At 35.1% G+C, this 14,838-nt stretch overlaps 1 protein-coding gene across 11 annotated transcripts in view; it reads left to right on the top strand.

The window, feature by feature from the left end:
• The window catches only part of PTPRM (protein tyrosine phosphatase receptor type M), a 441,320-nt gene that overhangs the window by 225,326 nt on the left and 201,156 nt on the right, over positions 1-14,838 (top strand). For all 11 annotated transcript variants that reach the window (XM_015618484.3, XM_015618479.3, XM_015618477.3 and 8 more), the window contains exons 8-11: positions 2,408-2,716; positions 5,830-5,939; positions 8,228-8,429; positions 12,144-12,246. In XM_015618484.3, the coding sequence (XP_015473970.1) occupies positions 2,408-2,716; positions 5,830-5,939; positions 8,228-8,429; positions 12,144-12,246 (724 nt within the window). The remainder of the gene's footprint in view (positions 1-2,407; positions 2,717-5,829; positions 5,940-8,227; positions 8,430-12,143; positions 12,247-14,838) is intronic.

Below are 14,838 nucleotides of genomic sequence, written 5' to 3'. Positions count from 1 at the left end.
TGAATGGTAGGAAAAATGGATACAAGCTGTCTACCTATCTGATGCTGTGGGTTAAAGAATCAAGTCAGGAGCCAAAGCAACCAGGGTATTGCCCTTGTCTGATGAGCTTTGTCCTGTGAATATCAAGGGTAAGCTGTACAGTCTCTATCTTTTACAATCTAAACTCCTTTTTCCTTTGTCTCTTTTGTTGGAGGTGAAAATGTAGCTGTCATTCTCTTAGATTTAACTAGAGGGCTAACTTGTACTTTTTATTAAGGTAAATTGACATAAGAATACCTTTGTCCTGGGCAGAAATCTTGGATAGGTTTTGATCCATATATTTTGTACAGCCACTCAATTTCTCTTTTAAAATGCTATGAATTAGGTTTACGTCTCTAACAAAATGATTTCTCAGCTCCCCTGTGAATGTTCTGATATGCCCACTGTGGAGCTAAGCAGGCTGTTCCGTATTCTTGCAGCCAGGAGCTTTGTTCAATTGTTTAATGTTGTATGTCAGGGTCACCTCAATTTTGTTGGTTTTTTATTTCTGTTTAGCCCATTCAGATACAATTACAGTTACACAATACCTCTCAAGTGTCCTTTGCTATTCATCATCTCACCTAAAACAAAAAATTCTTAGAAGCTGAAATTAAATAAAAAAAACAAAACAGGAAAACTCATTTTCCATTAAGTTTATGTCTGAACTACACAGAAGTAAATGTTTAAGAAATTACTGAGTCCATATGCCAGTCCTTGAGGTTTGCTTCATATAAATTTTAATTGTGGTAGCAAGAGAAATGTGGCAAAGCTCCCAGATGCCAGAATTCTTAGCTGGGATGCCTGAATGTGGAAGCAGATAAATGGCTCAACATCAATTTATGCTTAGTGGAGACATTTTTACCTCTCAGTCAAGTCACTAGAAAGGAGACCAGGATTAGAATTTGGTTTGTTTTTCCATTTTTTCACCAATTGCCAAATATTCTATACTGGTTATCAACATTGTTTGACAGTGAAAATTAATTTAAAGAAATTTAAAAAGCAGCTGAATGATTTAAAAGGGGAAAAAATATCCTTCTTTGTAGATGTTAGAACAAGCAATTTTTTAACACCTTTTCTTCAAGGAGTTAAGATGAATAACATCTTTGAACAAATATTTCAAGCATGCAGGGATTATGTTAAAAAGTAAAAAGATGAAATCCTGTGTAAATTGTTTAGAACATTCCTAGTGAAGACATGTTGATTAATAAACATAAAAGGAGGAAGATGCATATTAATTTGTTTACGTATAAGAGTGTTCTAACTCATTAAAAGTCTTCTAAGTGTTTAACTAGTGAAGCAGTGGATAAAACCTGACATTGTCTTTAATCTTTTTGAGGACTGAAATATGAAAAAAACCCAGATTATTGCTAAATATGTATAATAGCTCCATTAATGACAGTGTTTTGAAAACGTGGGGGGTGTCAGCTCAGTGTTTCTGCTGTAATATGGTGGAAATTTTAATTCACTTTTCCGTCTCAGTTGCTGTGACCAGTAGGACTGAGAAAAATTTAAGTTTATCTAACACAATCTTTGGTGCTTGTGTATAGATTTTGGTAGTTTTTACTGATGGCTCATTTTCAACTGGGAGATCTCTAGAAAAGCACAGATGCAGGAGAATATCTTGTTTGTTTTGTATCTTTGCTAAACCACTATAACACTCTGAGGTATTTGCACTATTAACAGCTAATGTTTTTGTGGGAAAAAACCCTATGATCTTGTTCTAAAGAAATTGGGATATCAACGTAATGTCCTGGACAAATAGACTGAGAAATTGCATTCAGCCTAAGTTAAAAACAAATAAATAAGAAGTAGCTGAAGAGCTATCTAGCCTTTGTATAAACAGTCCTGCAAGAAAATCAACATGTATTTGCAAGTTTACTCTGAAACGACATTTTCTTTTTAGACAATTGTTTTGTTCAGGTTTTTGCTCTGAAAGTGTTAATACAAATAACTTGTGCAAAAGAAATCAGTCATGCTTACTTTTTGCAAGCAACACATAGGTAAAAAAGTGTCATCTCATATGTATCATGCAATTTAAGTTGAATCATAAGAACTTTTCAGTGTTTTGTTTCCTCTTCATTTTTCGGAAGACACTGCTCACTCTTTTCTCTGTTTTTTCCTGTTTTTTCAGAGACTATGCTTCTATTATACTATACATAATATTCTATTATTCTATACATAATATTCTATTATTCTATATAATATTATATATATATATATAAAGTACTATATATTATTATATATATATATTTATAAAACCATTCTATGAAGCAGTGGATTTCTGTTTCTGCTTATCTGTCCTACTTGTAGAACTGTACAACTTCCTTCTCACGTGACTATTAAAATACGAAGAAGTAATCACACCAGAATTATGCTGGTAATTTTGCAGATCCGATGCGTGGGCCACGAAGACTGGAGGTTGTGGAGATCAAATCTAGGCAGATCACTATTTGCTGGGAGCCATTTGGGTATAATGTGACACGTTGCCATCGCTACAACCTCACAGTCCATTACCGCTACCAGGCTGGAGGACAGGAGCAAGTGAGAGAGGAAGTCAGCTGGGATACAGAGAGTTCACATCCCCAGCACACAATTACCAACCTATCACCCTACACAAATGTCAGCATCAAATTAGTATTGATGAATCCCGAAGGACGGAAAGAAAGCCAAGAGCTTGTCGTGCAAACGGATGAAGATGGTGAGTTTTTGTGTTTACATATACATGGTGCATGACCTGATAGCATACATTTTCTGTATACGTGCATGTTCTACTTCCATTAAAATTTGTAAAGATTTTATACCAGCCTCACCAATTTTTATGAAACTTCATTATTAGAGTGATCTTTCACATAACCTATAACATCCCACGATAGTTTAATCATTTCAGCATTAAACTTGTAACTTCTGCTTGAACTGTGTTCTCCCTCTCTAAAGTTCCAGTATCAGTTTGAAGAATCTTCAGGTGATTGTCATCTTATCCTTATGGAAGCTCCTCTACTGGGTGATGTGCTCTGCACTAAATATTTCCTCTTGATTGGCAGTTTCAGTTTCTCCGTCTTTGGCTTTCTAACCACTGGACACTGTTGCTACTTCAGACACTATATTCCTTATACAGACATTGAAATACATAGTTATTCTCTTCCTTTTATTAATTTTCCACTCATATGGGGTTTTCAGATATTTTTTTAAAACTCATTCTATTTTGATGAATAATAAATAATAAATAATAAATTATGTAATTAGCTGATGTCTTTTTTTGAGGCAGAGGCAGCAGAATTGGGCAATGTATCTCTGCAATGTTCTAGTAATATTTTATGAAAATTGTTATACTATCCTCTCAAGTCTTCTCTGATATTGTTTTGTGTAAACATGTAGAGAGTTTACTGAAGCTCTGTTAGCTACAATACCAAAATGTGACTTCCTTGTTGAATTGGTCATGCACCAGGAATCAGTTTCACCTTTCCAGAATACTCTGTGCTGATATATAGCCCCTTACAAGTGTACCTTAGTTTTTTGACCTTGGTTTTGGTTCTTTCAAATGCATACAGTCCAAAGGAAACTCGTCAAATGACTTGGCACTGCTTTATGTAACAAATCTGTCCTCCTTCCATTTTAATCATCTGAAATCTAAACACAAATGGATTTATATTTTCTTCCAGATCAATGATAGATTTCCTTAAAACATGATGGAAATATTTCTAGTAAAAACTTCAGCAATGATGAGCTTCTTTTATAATAAATACTTGAAGTCTGTCATTTAAGCCTATTAAATTATTTAATGCATGCTGTATTGGTTTTATGTAGTACTAATTTCTAATCAAAATATATGAGGGAATAAATTAAACAATTTAGGAATATGCAGTTACTAATGCAGCTTATTCAGCAAAGCATAGCTAACAGAAAAATGTTTAATTAGAATTAATTGTGCTGTCATGCTCTAAATTTAATTCAGTCCAATTGTAGGATGACAACACTAAAGAGCTTATTGTTGTCTGGGATGTTTTTGTGTTTTATCTAAAATGTCTAGTTCCTGTCCCTCTTGAATTTCATGTTATTTCAGGACCTATTAAAAACCAGTGTCAGTGTCTGAGAGAATACCTTGAAAAAAATTATACCTTTTTAGTGTAGAGTACACATTCAGTGAAGTATGTAAGTCTGAGTATAAAACAAGAGTATACTGAACCAAATAATCATCATAATTTTTCAAGTCACAGGATTTTGTTGGTTGCAAGGGACTTCCAAAGCTCATTTAGTCCAACCTTCTGCTCACAGAAGATCAAGTGATAGCAGATTGCTCAAGGCCTTGTACAGCTGAGTTTGAGTACATCTCTAGGTGACCTCTGCCAGTATTTGAACCACTCCTGTATGTCACAACTGCTCAGAGTTTATGACCTTCAGATAACTTGAGAGGTTACCACAGTGCTTTGCTCTACTTCCAGCTTACTTACACTATATTTTATTCCTCTTCCTTTACACATAAATCATTAATCTCAAAATTCCAAATGAGTTTTGCCAGTTCTCTCCTACTTGGAAACAAGGTTCAGTGCCCAGAATTAAGGTTTCCCTAAAGTTGTCATTTTACTGGTGCACACAGGACTGGTAAGCCAGTTCAGAACCTGTATCCTTGGAGCTTCCACTTGGTAGAGGAAGGAGCTCTCTGGAGAGCTATGGAGAGATGATTAAAAAGCCTTAAACCTTGTAAACTCCCACAGCAACAGCATGGAACAGTAGGAAAAGGAAGTTCTGTACCAGAAGTGCCAACAGGAAGGAGTCACTAAATGTCTTGCTTGCAGATTTTTCTATTCCTTTACCATTCGAGCAAATCTCAGGAAGGGGTTTGAGAAGTTATTTCAACCACTCCAGCAAGTCACTTCCACCTTCTTTCTGTGGCAAATAGAAGATGTTATGTGTATCTTTCTATTGGATTTTCACATGGAGTTTCTGTAAAAGTGCTGATGCCATAATGTCTTTTCCTTCACAACAGTCCTGTGTGAGCTTTTCTGGATTTTTTTTTTTTTTTTGACATTACTTTGCCAGTGTTGTTACAAAAGAATCACAGATACATGCCCATGTCTTCTCTGAAAATTGCATTATCTGGGGATGAGGCAATGGTTGCAGAAGAAATGGCAAACACAAGTAGATACCTGAGAGCAGCTTGCATACCTTTAATCAGAACCTTCTGATATCCCTGACTCTTCACAGGTCTTTCTCCCACATTGAGACTTCAAGAAAAATTAATAATGTCAGATTTTTACTTTGACTGTTTCACATTTTTTATGTCCATTGTGTTGTAGGTTTTCAGGCCTACTGTCAGTGAGTGTTGTTGTTCAATGCAATATGTAGCTCATCTTTCCAAGATAACTTTTCTACTTCTGTCTTCTGGAAGTATACCTTGTTATTTCAATGCTTGTCCATTTTTGTATATGAATGTTTAATGTTTTCCCCTTTGGGAAGTAACACTGTTGGTAAGTAGATATCACAAGTAGATTTTACTTGCAAAAACTCCTATTTGAGATACCACCTAGTTCCTTAAAAAAAAGCTGATTTGTCCTTTTTTTTAATTATCAGTAGAGGTTTACAGGAAATGTGAGATGCTCACTAATTTGTTCTCACACTGAAGGTGACGCATAATGGCACTGTCTTGTTAAATAAATCGTTCTCCTCCTGAGCTACCCTGGCCTTTGCTTCAGTCTTTGGGGAAATTATGGTGGGATGCTTTTCATGCCTCAGCAGTACAAGAATTTAAATAGAGTGTGTCCTTCTGAGATTTTTCTTAAAACCACTTTTTTTTTTTTTTTTTAAATCTGTTAGTCCCTAGTGCTGTGCCGCTTGAATCCATTCAAGGGAGTACCTTTGAAGAGAAGATTTTTCTTCAGTGGAGAGAGCCAGCGCAAACATATGGTGTGATTACTTTGTATGAGGTATCTAGAAATCTGCCACGTTTTATGTCTAGTTCTGATTTTTCAAAGTGCATAATCATAAAAAAAACAATATGTTCTCACAGTTTATGTAAAATTAGCTTCATTTTTAAAACAGTAGCCATTTAAAAGTAAATATAATTTAGGAGTGGATTATGCAGGAGCCAGCATGTCCTTAAACTGCCAATTTTAAGAAGCCTGCTATATCTAGAACCAATGGCATTCTGTCTAGTACTCTAGATCAAGTATTTTAAAGATTGAAAGACAGATCTTAGCAAATTTCTTAAAAAATAAGAGACATAAGACAGTGGTTACAGTCAACGTCACATTTAGATAGGCTTCATTATAGGAAGCCTATTGTAACAGAAACAAGCAGGCATAATTTAAAAAAATCTAGCTTTTTTAAAATGCAAATTCAACGAAATTGTATGTTGTTAGATGTCTAAAAATCACTGCTTTTTCTCATGTGGAAGCTCTGCCTGAATACCTCTTAGAAAAATTGACAAAAGACTGCACAGATTAAGCTGTCAGACAGTAATCACTGTTAAGCTTCTTACCTGACCTTACTACAAAATTGGTATTGAAATGCTTTGTTTAAAAAAACCCACCTAAATGAGATACAGTGTAAAAGAAAAGTTAAATTGAATGGTAACCTATTGATACTGTTTTGAAAACTACTTTATTGTAAGAGGATAAAATGTTATGAAAAAGTATGAATTGATTTTTGTAAAGCTAACAACTTTCTAGCTACCACGACAGTTGCCTGTGTTCAGGGATCAGAATGTTTTAGTTAAGTGTTAATGTTGTTACTGTTGCTGGATTTATGTACATAGAAACACACGGTGGTGGATCCCATTTCTACTTAGGAACGTGCCTGCATGTCTAATTCCATTGCTGAGTACACTCACTGTATCCGAGCAGTTCATCCTTAAATGTACACACACATAACTCCATCAGCTGTATTGAGATAGGGAGATTGATGTGAGCAGTATGTTACCTTAATTTCCTTATTGATAAATGTTCAGACAGTTGGTGGTTTAGTCTTCTGTCATCTGTTAGAAGTAGAAGGGTCAGTTGGGTGCTTTTTAAGGCACCTTGAGTTCAGTTTATGGATGCGGATTTGTAGAGGATATGCCTATATCTGCTGTAATAAGGTCAGGGTTTATCTGAATAGTATGAAGGTTTTTATTACTAATTTTCAGCACTTCATTGATATTACATTAGATGGCTCATATAAAAATCAATTTTCATTAGGTCAGAGGTTTTAGGAAATTGCAAGTGTTTAAAGTGTGTAACACTGACACTTGGAGGTGTCTATTTGCTGTATTATGGGTCCTCTTAATTAAAATTATATTGAATAAGTATAGCAAAAAGAATGTCTATTATCACTTTATATAATAAGGGGTTTGGAATTATTCACATGAAAATGAAACTTTAAAAGCAAAAAGGAGGGGTGAATAATTTTTACTTTTCTAATTTTTTAACGGCTTTCATATTTTTAAATGGCGTCCATATTTTTAAATTCTCATTACAGTGCATAGAAATCAGTAATTAATAGAAGAAGTCTGGATCAAGTTTTACTGTGAACTTACATTAACATTTCTAATGAAAACTAAAAATACTGTTTGAATCAAGGAAGGAACTGGGGATACAATATACACTTTGCATATATTACTTAACATTTATCTCTTCTTCCCTCCAAATGAGAATCTGACCTAGGTACAATATAATAACCTGAAAAAATCCAAATTAGCAATTGTAATAGCTAAGCTTCAGACTAAAATAGAAGCGTTACCCAATTTCTGAAAAGTTTGACTTAAGCTGCCCTTATCATCTTTTACAGATAACCTTATTCAGGGTAAAGTGTAATTATAGTAAAGTCAGCTGGAACTGGGGTGGGGGGCTATACCCCCTCTTGGTCACTTCTCTGTTTTTACCTGTTTGCTTTGGTTTTGTTACTCGTGCTGATCAAAACCAACATTAAGATGAATTCAAAATGTGACACTGTTAAATCCAGCATCTTGAAGGAATTAATGTAAGCCTGAACCCATCCTTTAGAGTTGTAATCTAGCTGCCTCTAAGTCTCTGTATCTATAAAAGTAATAACTCATATGAGTTACGACTCAGTTCCTGTGCCCCTTTGCGGGATTTGGGATTTGAAGAGTATAGGAGAGTAAGATAACTTATCATAAAATGTCTGACAGCGCATACATCAGGAGGGTTTACTGGATAAAGATGCAATCTCTGTCCATCTGCTCAAGGCAGTTTATAACTTTCTTATTCTTTTGCAGATCACCTACAAAGCAGTCAGTTCTTTTGACCCAGAAATAGATTTATCCAATCAAAGTGGACGAGTCTCAAAGCTAGGAAATGAAACGCACTATCTCTTTTTTGGACTGTATCCTGGCACCACCTACTCTTTTACCATCAGAGCCAGCACAGCTAAAGGCTTCGGACCTCCAATAACAAATCAGTTCACTACTAAAATATCAGGTACTTGATCAAAGAATCTGATTTTCTTATGATAATGAGTTAGGTAATTCTTTTGTTGTTTACTTCTTTAGAATTTATCAAGCAGCAAATTGAAAAAGGGAAGAACACGTTCATCCTCGAAGATGTCAAAGTGACATATATTACCATATCTGAAGAACTTCCAAGTGCTTAAATATTAGCTAGTATTTTGAAATTCCTGTTCACAGCTGTAACATATCACTCAAGAATCCCCTGTGAATTATGTGTTTGCAGCCAGTGCCAGCTGCAGTTGCAACATTTAGCATAGGGTTTTTTTGGACCTGAAGATGAGGGGTTCATTCAGAGCTTAGTCAGCCTTGACATGATTCTAAATTAGAACAGTAACAGTGCTGGAAAATCTCTTTAATGAGCCATGAACAATTGAGAGTAGAGCAGAGATGCTGTACGTCTAGAGCTCACTTAGAAACTGTAGTTAGCTGCCAGGCTGCCTGTGTGTCTAACAGGCATGGGGACTGAAATGGGTATGAAACTGTATCAGACAAGAACATCAGGACTAGTGGGTTTCAAATAACAGCAGCATGACTCTGTCACTTCTGCAGATCCTTGACCAATATTTCAAGCCCTCCCTTGAGGCAGGGGAGCACTTCATTGAGGGAATGGAATATTATTGCGTCCTCCAAAAATCTTATGTAATTCATGACAAAATGTTTTCAAAGCTGAGGTTGAAATCCCTTTTTTCTTCGCTTCTCTACAGTCTGCTTCAGAATTAAACTGGGAGTTCAGTAATAAACTGGCCCCTTGATAATATTTATAGAAAATTACCTTACATATTTGTGGTCAACTGGGCTTTCCAGAAAGCATTTGGGTACAAAATCTTCTTTTTCTTTAACTCTCATTCTGTGTACTTCTTCCCCATTCCTCATTTTCTGTCCTCACTGGAATGAATAAAACTGACAAGTGTTTATCAGAAATAAAATAATCTCTCCTATCTTATTATAGGAAAGGACAGTTAATGCAAGATGGAAGTTATTGCCAACACAGCTGTTTGTAGAGAAACAAAAATTTTGTTGCTGATTTTCAAGTTAGACAATTAACTCTGTGTGGAACGTGAAACATAATTAACTCTGATCAGTAAAGATGGAGTTTGTTTGCCATCTCCTTTCAAATACTGAACAGAAATTTTCTCTGTCAAAAATCAATTTCTGGCACAGCAAAACTTTTTATGAGTTAGGATGATGAGACCACCCCTTATTAGAATGAGGAATGGGGACTACTGAGTATGGATGAGAATCTGGACATTTGGGAGTCGTAGTGGATCTTAAATTGTTTTTTTCTAAAATGATATGCCACCAACAAAAACTCCCCAGTGGGAACAGGCATTGCAGGAGTGCTTGAGAGTGAGGCCAACCTCCAAGTCTTCATGTGGCAAGGTTCTGCAGACTGTCTTGTCTGCACCCCACTCTCTCATTGCTTCCTCTTAGTTACTGTACTAACAAGAAGTGTTAATGCCTTGTCCATGGGTTGTTGAAACCAATTGCTGATGAATTTAAAATGGAAACAAAATGTGTGTATTTTTTAATATAATTAAGAAGTCCTGACTGGTGTTTTAGTTGTTGAATATGGAACCCTCTTTGCAGTGTTGTTGGCTGTGATCTAATTGTCTCACTGGAAAGCTTTGAGGCTCTTTCATGTGGCCAGTGCTCTCCATTTTGGACAGATGTGAGACAGAACTCCTGAACATTTCTGGATGAAAGGTTTCACTGTTTTTAGAATAGATTAGGTGCCATTTGACCAGTTTTTGCATTTTACTCTAATTCTGGACTGCATTTTTTTCTGAATAAAAATCTCTAAATTTCCTGTCACGTGTTTTGAATAGTGATCTTATGTATTAGAAATAGTTGTTGTGTTTTATTTTACAATTACATGATGATATCCTGTTTTCTCTGTTTATTAATAAGTTCCTTCTTTAGATGTAGGTAGTGTGGAGGAGGAAGAGTCCTAATGTAGACAATGAAAACTGGAGAAAAGAAAAAGTAGTCAGGACTAAGGGTTATGATTGGAAGAGCCACAACTCGTATCTGGAACAGAAAACCAGTTTTGGTCTTTGTAGGGACATTTAAATTAGTAAAGACACCAAGTAAGGATTTAGGAGTCATAAATTAAGAAAATCAAAAGACTTGCTAAGATGTGGGCAGGAGGAAAAGGACAAGAAATGAGAGAGTACCCAAAAAATGTTCATAGTTCATGCAGCTTTTTGAAGATACAGTTCTTGTCCATTCTTCTTTTCAGGATGGCCAGGTTGAAAATGGGGCATTATATAAACAAATTCTGAATCTTCAAAACTGCAAAGTGTGCCTGAACCTTTAAAGCAGTGTGTGGAAGTATGACTTAAGTGGTATCCAAATTACTTAAAATTATTAGTCTAAATGTTTAGGCCCTTTATCGAGGATTGGAAACAGAGTAACACCCTCTCAACATACAAGAGATGCAGGTTTTGAAGATTTTTTTTTTATCTGTGAAACATTTCAAAACTGGTTAATAACAATGCAAAGCAATGAAGATTTTAATGTTTTCACAGCAGACTGAGGAATTGTGGAGTACAGTGCAATTCTTAAATCAATCCTTACTTGGATAGGTAGGGTGCTATGGATAAAGAGAGAAATTCATTTACCTCTTAAGTTGATGCAGATACTACTGGAAAAATGTAAATGTTTGGAAAATACACTTGAAAATAATTTGCTATAGGTTGATACTATCTGTATGTGGAGCATAATACATTTTGTTGGTATGGTACACACAAAGTATCCAGTAAGATGAAACTAAATGAATTGAGAAGAACTAAATGAATCTTTGGAAGAATCTTCTAAGGAAAAGGTCTTCTTCCCACTAAATGTGTTTTCTCTTTCAAGTGGGAATTAATTTAGGGAAGTTAATTGCCCTGCATTATTCTTGCAGTCAGAAGAGACTATTGCAATGACCACTTTTTGCTTCTCTAGCCTTTAAATCTATTAATTGTGCAGCACCATTAACAAGTGAACAATAAGGATACGGCGGCCTGTCAAATAACCAATTAACTGAGTAGCCTTCCCTCCAATGTAATGATACAAATGTGAGTAGATGATAGCAGTGAAGAAAGTAACAAGAGTAAAAGGCAATAACTGAGGCATCATTTGTTTTAATCACAACTGTAAATCTTTAATGAAGATGCAGTTTGCAAAAGTGCTGAGTGGGGCTTCAGACTAAGATAAACTCTTGTCTTGGTGGACAATAGACCCAGGACACTTACAGTCCTAGTTAAAATTCCAGGAAAAACAAACTCTGAGAGTGCATCCTGATACAGCTGTCATACTGAGAAAGCTGGGCTTAGTTTCAAAAGCAAGTCACTTCAACATGCACATTTGCAGATGCTGTTCTTAAGATAACTTTTCATTTCCAAGTCATGGATTCTCAATAGTTTCCGCAAACTTACTCCCACTAGTATCTGTTTCCTGTCTTGAAATTGGCAGTGAGATGGTATTTCTTTATTTGGTATTTGTTGTTTTGTTTTTTTTTCCCCTGAAGTTATTCAACACTCGTCTCATGCTTGCATTGTAACAGAAAACATCTTAGACTTGTAGTATGTTCCTTGTATTTGAAGAAGCCTTTTAAATTGCATATTCAAATAAAGATACAGCTCTTGAAAGAAGAAATACAAGAATAATGATTTTATTTTCCTCTTTTCTTTTCTTATTCTAGCACCCTCTATGCCACCATATGAACTTGAAACACCTTTGAATCAAACTGACAGCACTGTGACAGTCTTGCTGAAACCTGCACAGAGCAGAGGCGCTCCTGTCAGGTACTGGGGGAAAAATTTTTTATGAAATTAAAAACCAAATTGATTGATTTCTTGAGCATATTTTCTGGGGATTTTCTATACAGCAATCAGTGTCTAAATTCATGTCTGTATTAGCTCTAATTAAATTAAATAACTGAAGAAAATGAAAGTGCTTTGATGTTGAGTGTTCATGTATTGTTTAAAGGATTTGATCCAGATGCAAGTGGCTTGTTCTTTGAAGATAAGGAACAAAGCCATAGTTCTGTTGTGTGGGTGGCTTCTTTAAGGTAATTGCTTACTGCAGTGTTATAAGTTCAAGGGCATATCACATTTTTTATGCTGAGCTACTGTCTTTAATATTCAGTTTTCTTGTTTACTTCACAGATTTAAGGTAGTCAACTCTTAGTAAGTTAGCCAATTTAAACAGTGTGTACTGTAGCATTCATAAAGTATTTACATTATTTGACCACAATAGCAGAAATTATAATTTTAAAAAGCAACCTTTAAAACCAGTGTCTTGAATTCTTTAGTGTTATATAGTATCCATTAATGAATTTCCAGTTTTCAGAGGTTTATCTTCCTGCCAAATACATGGTACTGTGTAAGTTCTTCATGATGAGAATAAAGGATGCCTGATTTTCAGTGAGGAAGACAGAGAAGTTGTTAGATTGTTCTACATGAGAACCAATAATGAGCTCAATACTCTGAATAAACAAAAAGGAAGATGAGAGAAAGAGAGATTCTTCACAGCTATTAGGATGTTTTTCCTTTTGGGTAATTGTGTATCCTCCTTAATTCTTCCATTACTGTAGGAAGAGTTTCCATCTATACTGAGTGGCTATCATATATTTTCATTCTGATGCTGAAGTTTTTGATAATTTCTGTTCATCTGGGAAATACAGATCTGTCATGCTTGTATATGCATGAATGAAAATAAATGTTCTTTGGGTTTCTTCAGAATATCCATACAATTCATATGATTAGGAGCTTTTACTGTTACTTAGGTATATTATATGTACATAGGTCTGTGTTTTGAAAATGCTGTTCAGTCGTTCATTCAGGCACCTGTTTAAAAAGAAAATGTAGCACATCACAGGAGTTTGAACCACCCGAGGAAAAAAGCAGCAAATACTAGAGCACATTTGATGAAACTGATTGAGCAGGTTAGATTAGAAACAGAATTATTTGATATTTGTCTGACTTTATCTCACAAAGCTCTAGTGCAGTCCTTCTGAATTCATGCATCTGGATGAAAATGGTACAAGTTGAAGTCATTGTTTAAACATTAACGTATTAGGCTATTAATAAAAAAATGGTTTCATTCTTTTTATCTGCATTGTGAACTAAAGATGATTGGCTCTTGTGGCAGTAGTGACATATCAGAAACTTCACTGACAATAGAAGGGAGCTCATTAGGAGATGAAAGTGTGCCAAATAAGTGGATGAATGGTTAATAGGAGGAGAGATTTAAAGTGACATGAAGCTGTAGAATTGACAGTTGAACACACAGCAGCAAATTTACCGAGGTCCTTTGCAACAGGTCTTAAAATAAAATGAAGGCTGACTGCAAACTTAGAGTGTAAATGCTGAGTGAAGCAGAATGAAAATGAAAGTAAGAATTTCTTAATACTTCTAACATTTTATAGTACATTCCACTCCCAAGCGCACTGCTTGAAAAACACATCCTGCATATAAAATCTATATTTTATCATCTTAATCTGTATTCATTGGGTGTTAAAAGTTTAGTCATACTTCGTTTATCCACACTACAATAGGCAAAATGCCTTGTCTATTGATTCTGCTACAGCTACCAACTTGGTTAATGCAGATATTTGAAACTGCACTAAACTTGCAGTGTAAATGACTGTTGTTTCATTGATCAGTGCATCAACCATGACACGTAAAATTCTTCAGTTCCTGAGATGGAAAAGGAGACCACAAATTCTGCCATTCACGTCAACAAAACTGATACCTGAGGTCATTCTGAAGTCCAGCTGTTTTTCCTGTGATTAAATTATTTTTCTCTTCTTAAATAAAAAAAATCCTGTTATTTTATGCCACTTAGAGTCTGCACACAACTAGCACAACATCAAAGGAAAGAAGGTGTAATGCTGATTGCTTAAATGTTGATTCAAAAAACAGACTTTATAGAAATGTTCAGAAAGCTCTGTTTACAATGATAAAACACACAATAATCATGAAGGCCAAATGGCATTCCAGGGTGTTTTTGAATTCATAAGACTGGACATGATTGAAATGCATTTTTTCAGATTTTTAATACAACAAATACTGCTTGCGTTGTCTCCAGTTTTAGGCCCAGCATGTTTTATAGCTGTTGCTGTCTTTGTTTCAAGGAGATTATTTTGGAATTATGTATGTTTTAAGTAGTAATGCATTCAGTAATGATGAATGTATGCACTTCTTTAACAGCTGGCTAAGCTATTTTGACTTTTAGAATGATTGTAATTTGCAAGGCTTACATGAAACAAAAAATGTTTAATTTAAGATGATCCCTTTGTGGAAATTGTGTAATATATGTCTTACTGCAGATATTCCCTTTTTTCAGATATTTGAATTTAAGAGTCAGTGAAGTTTTGAAGAATTTGCATAAAA

This window comes from Parus major, chromosome 2 (assembly GCF_001522545.3).
Source record: "Parus major isolate Abel chromosome 2, Parus_major1.1, whole genome shotgun sequence".
NCBI lineage: Eukaryota > Metazoa > Chordata > Aves > Passeriformes > Paridae > Parus > Parus major.
Note: the sequence above shows the minus strand (reverse complement) of the source record. Positions and strands in the feature narration are given on the sequence as shown.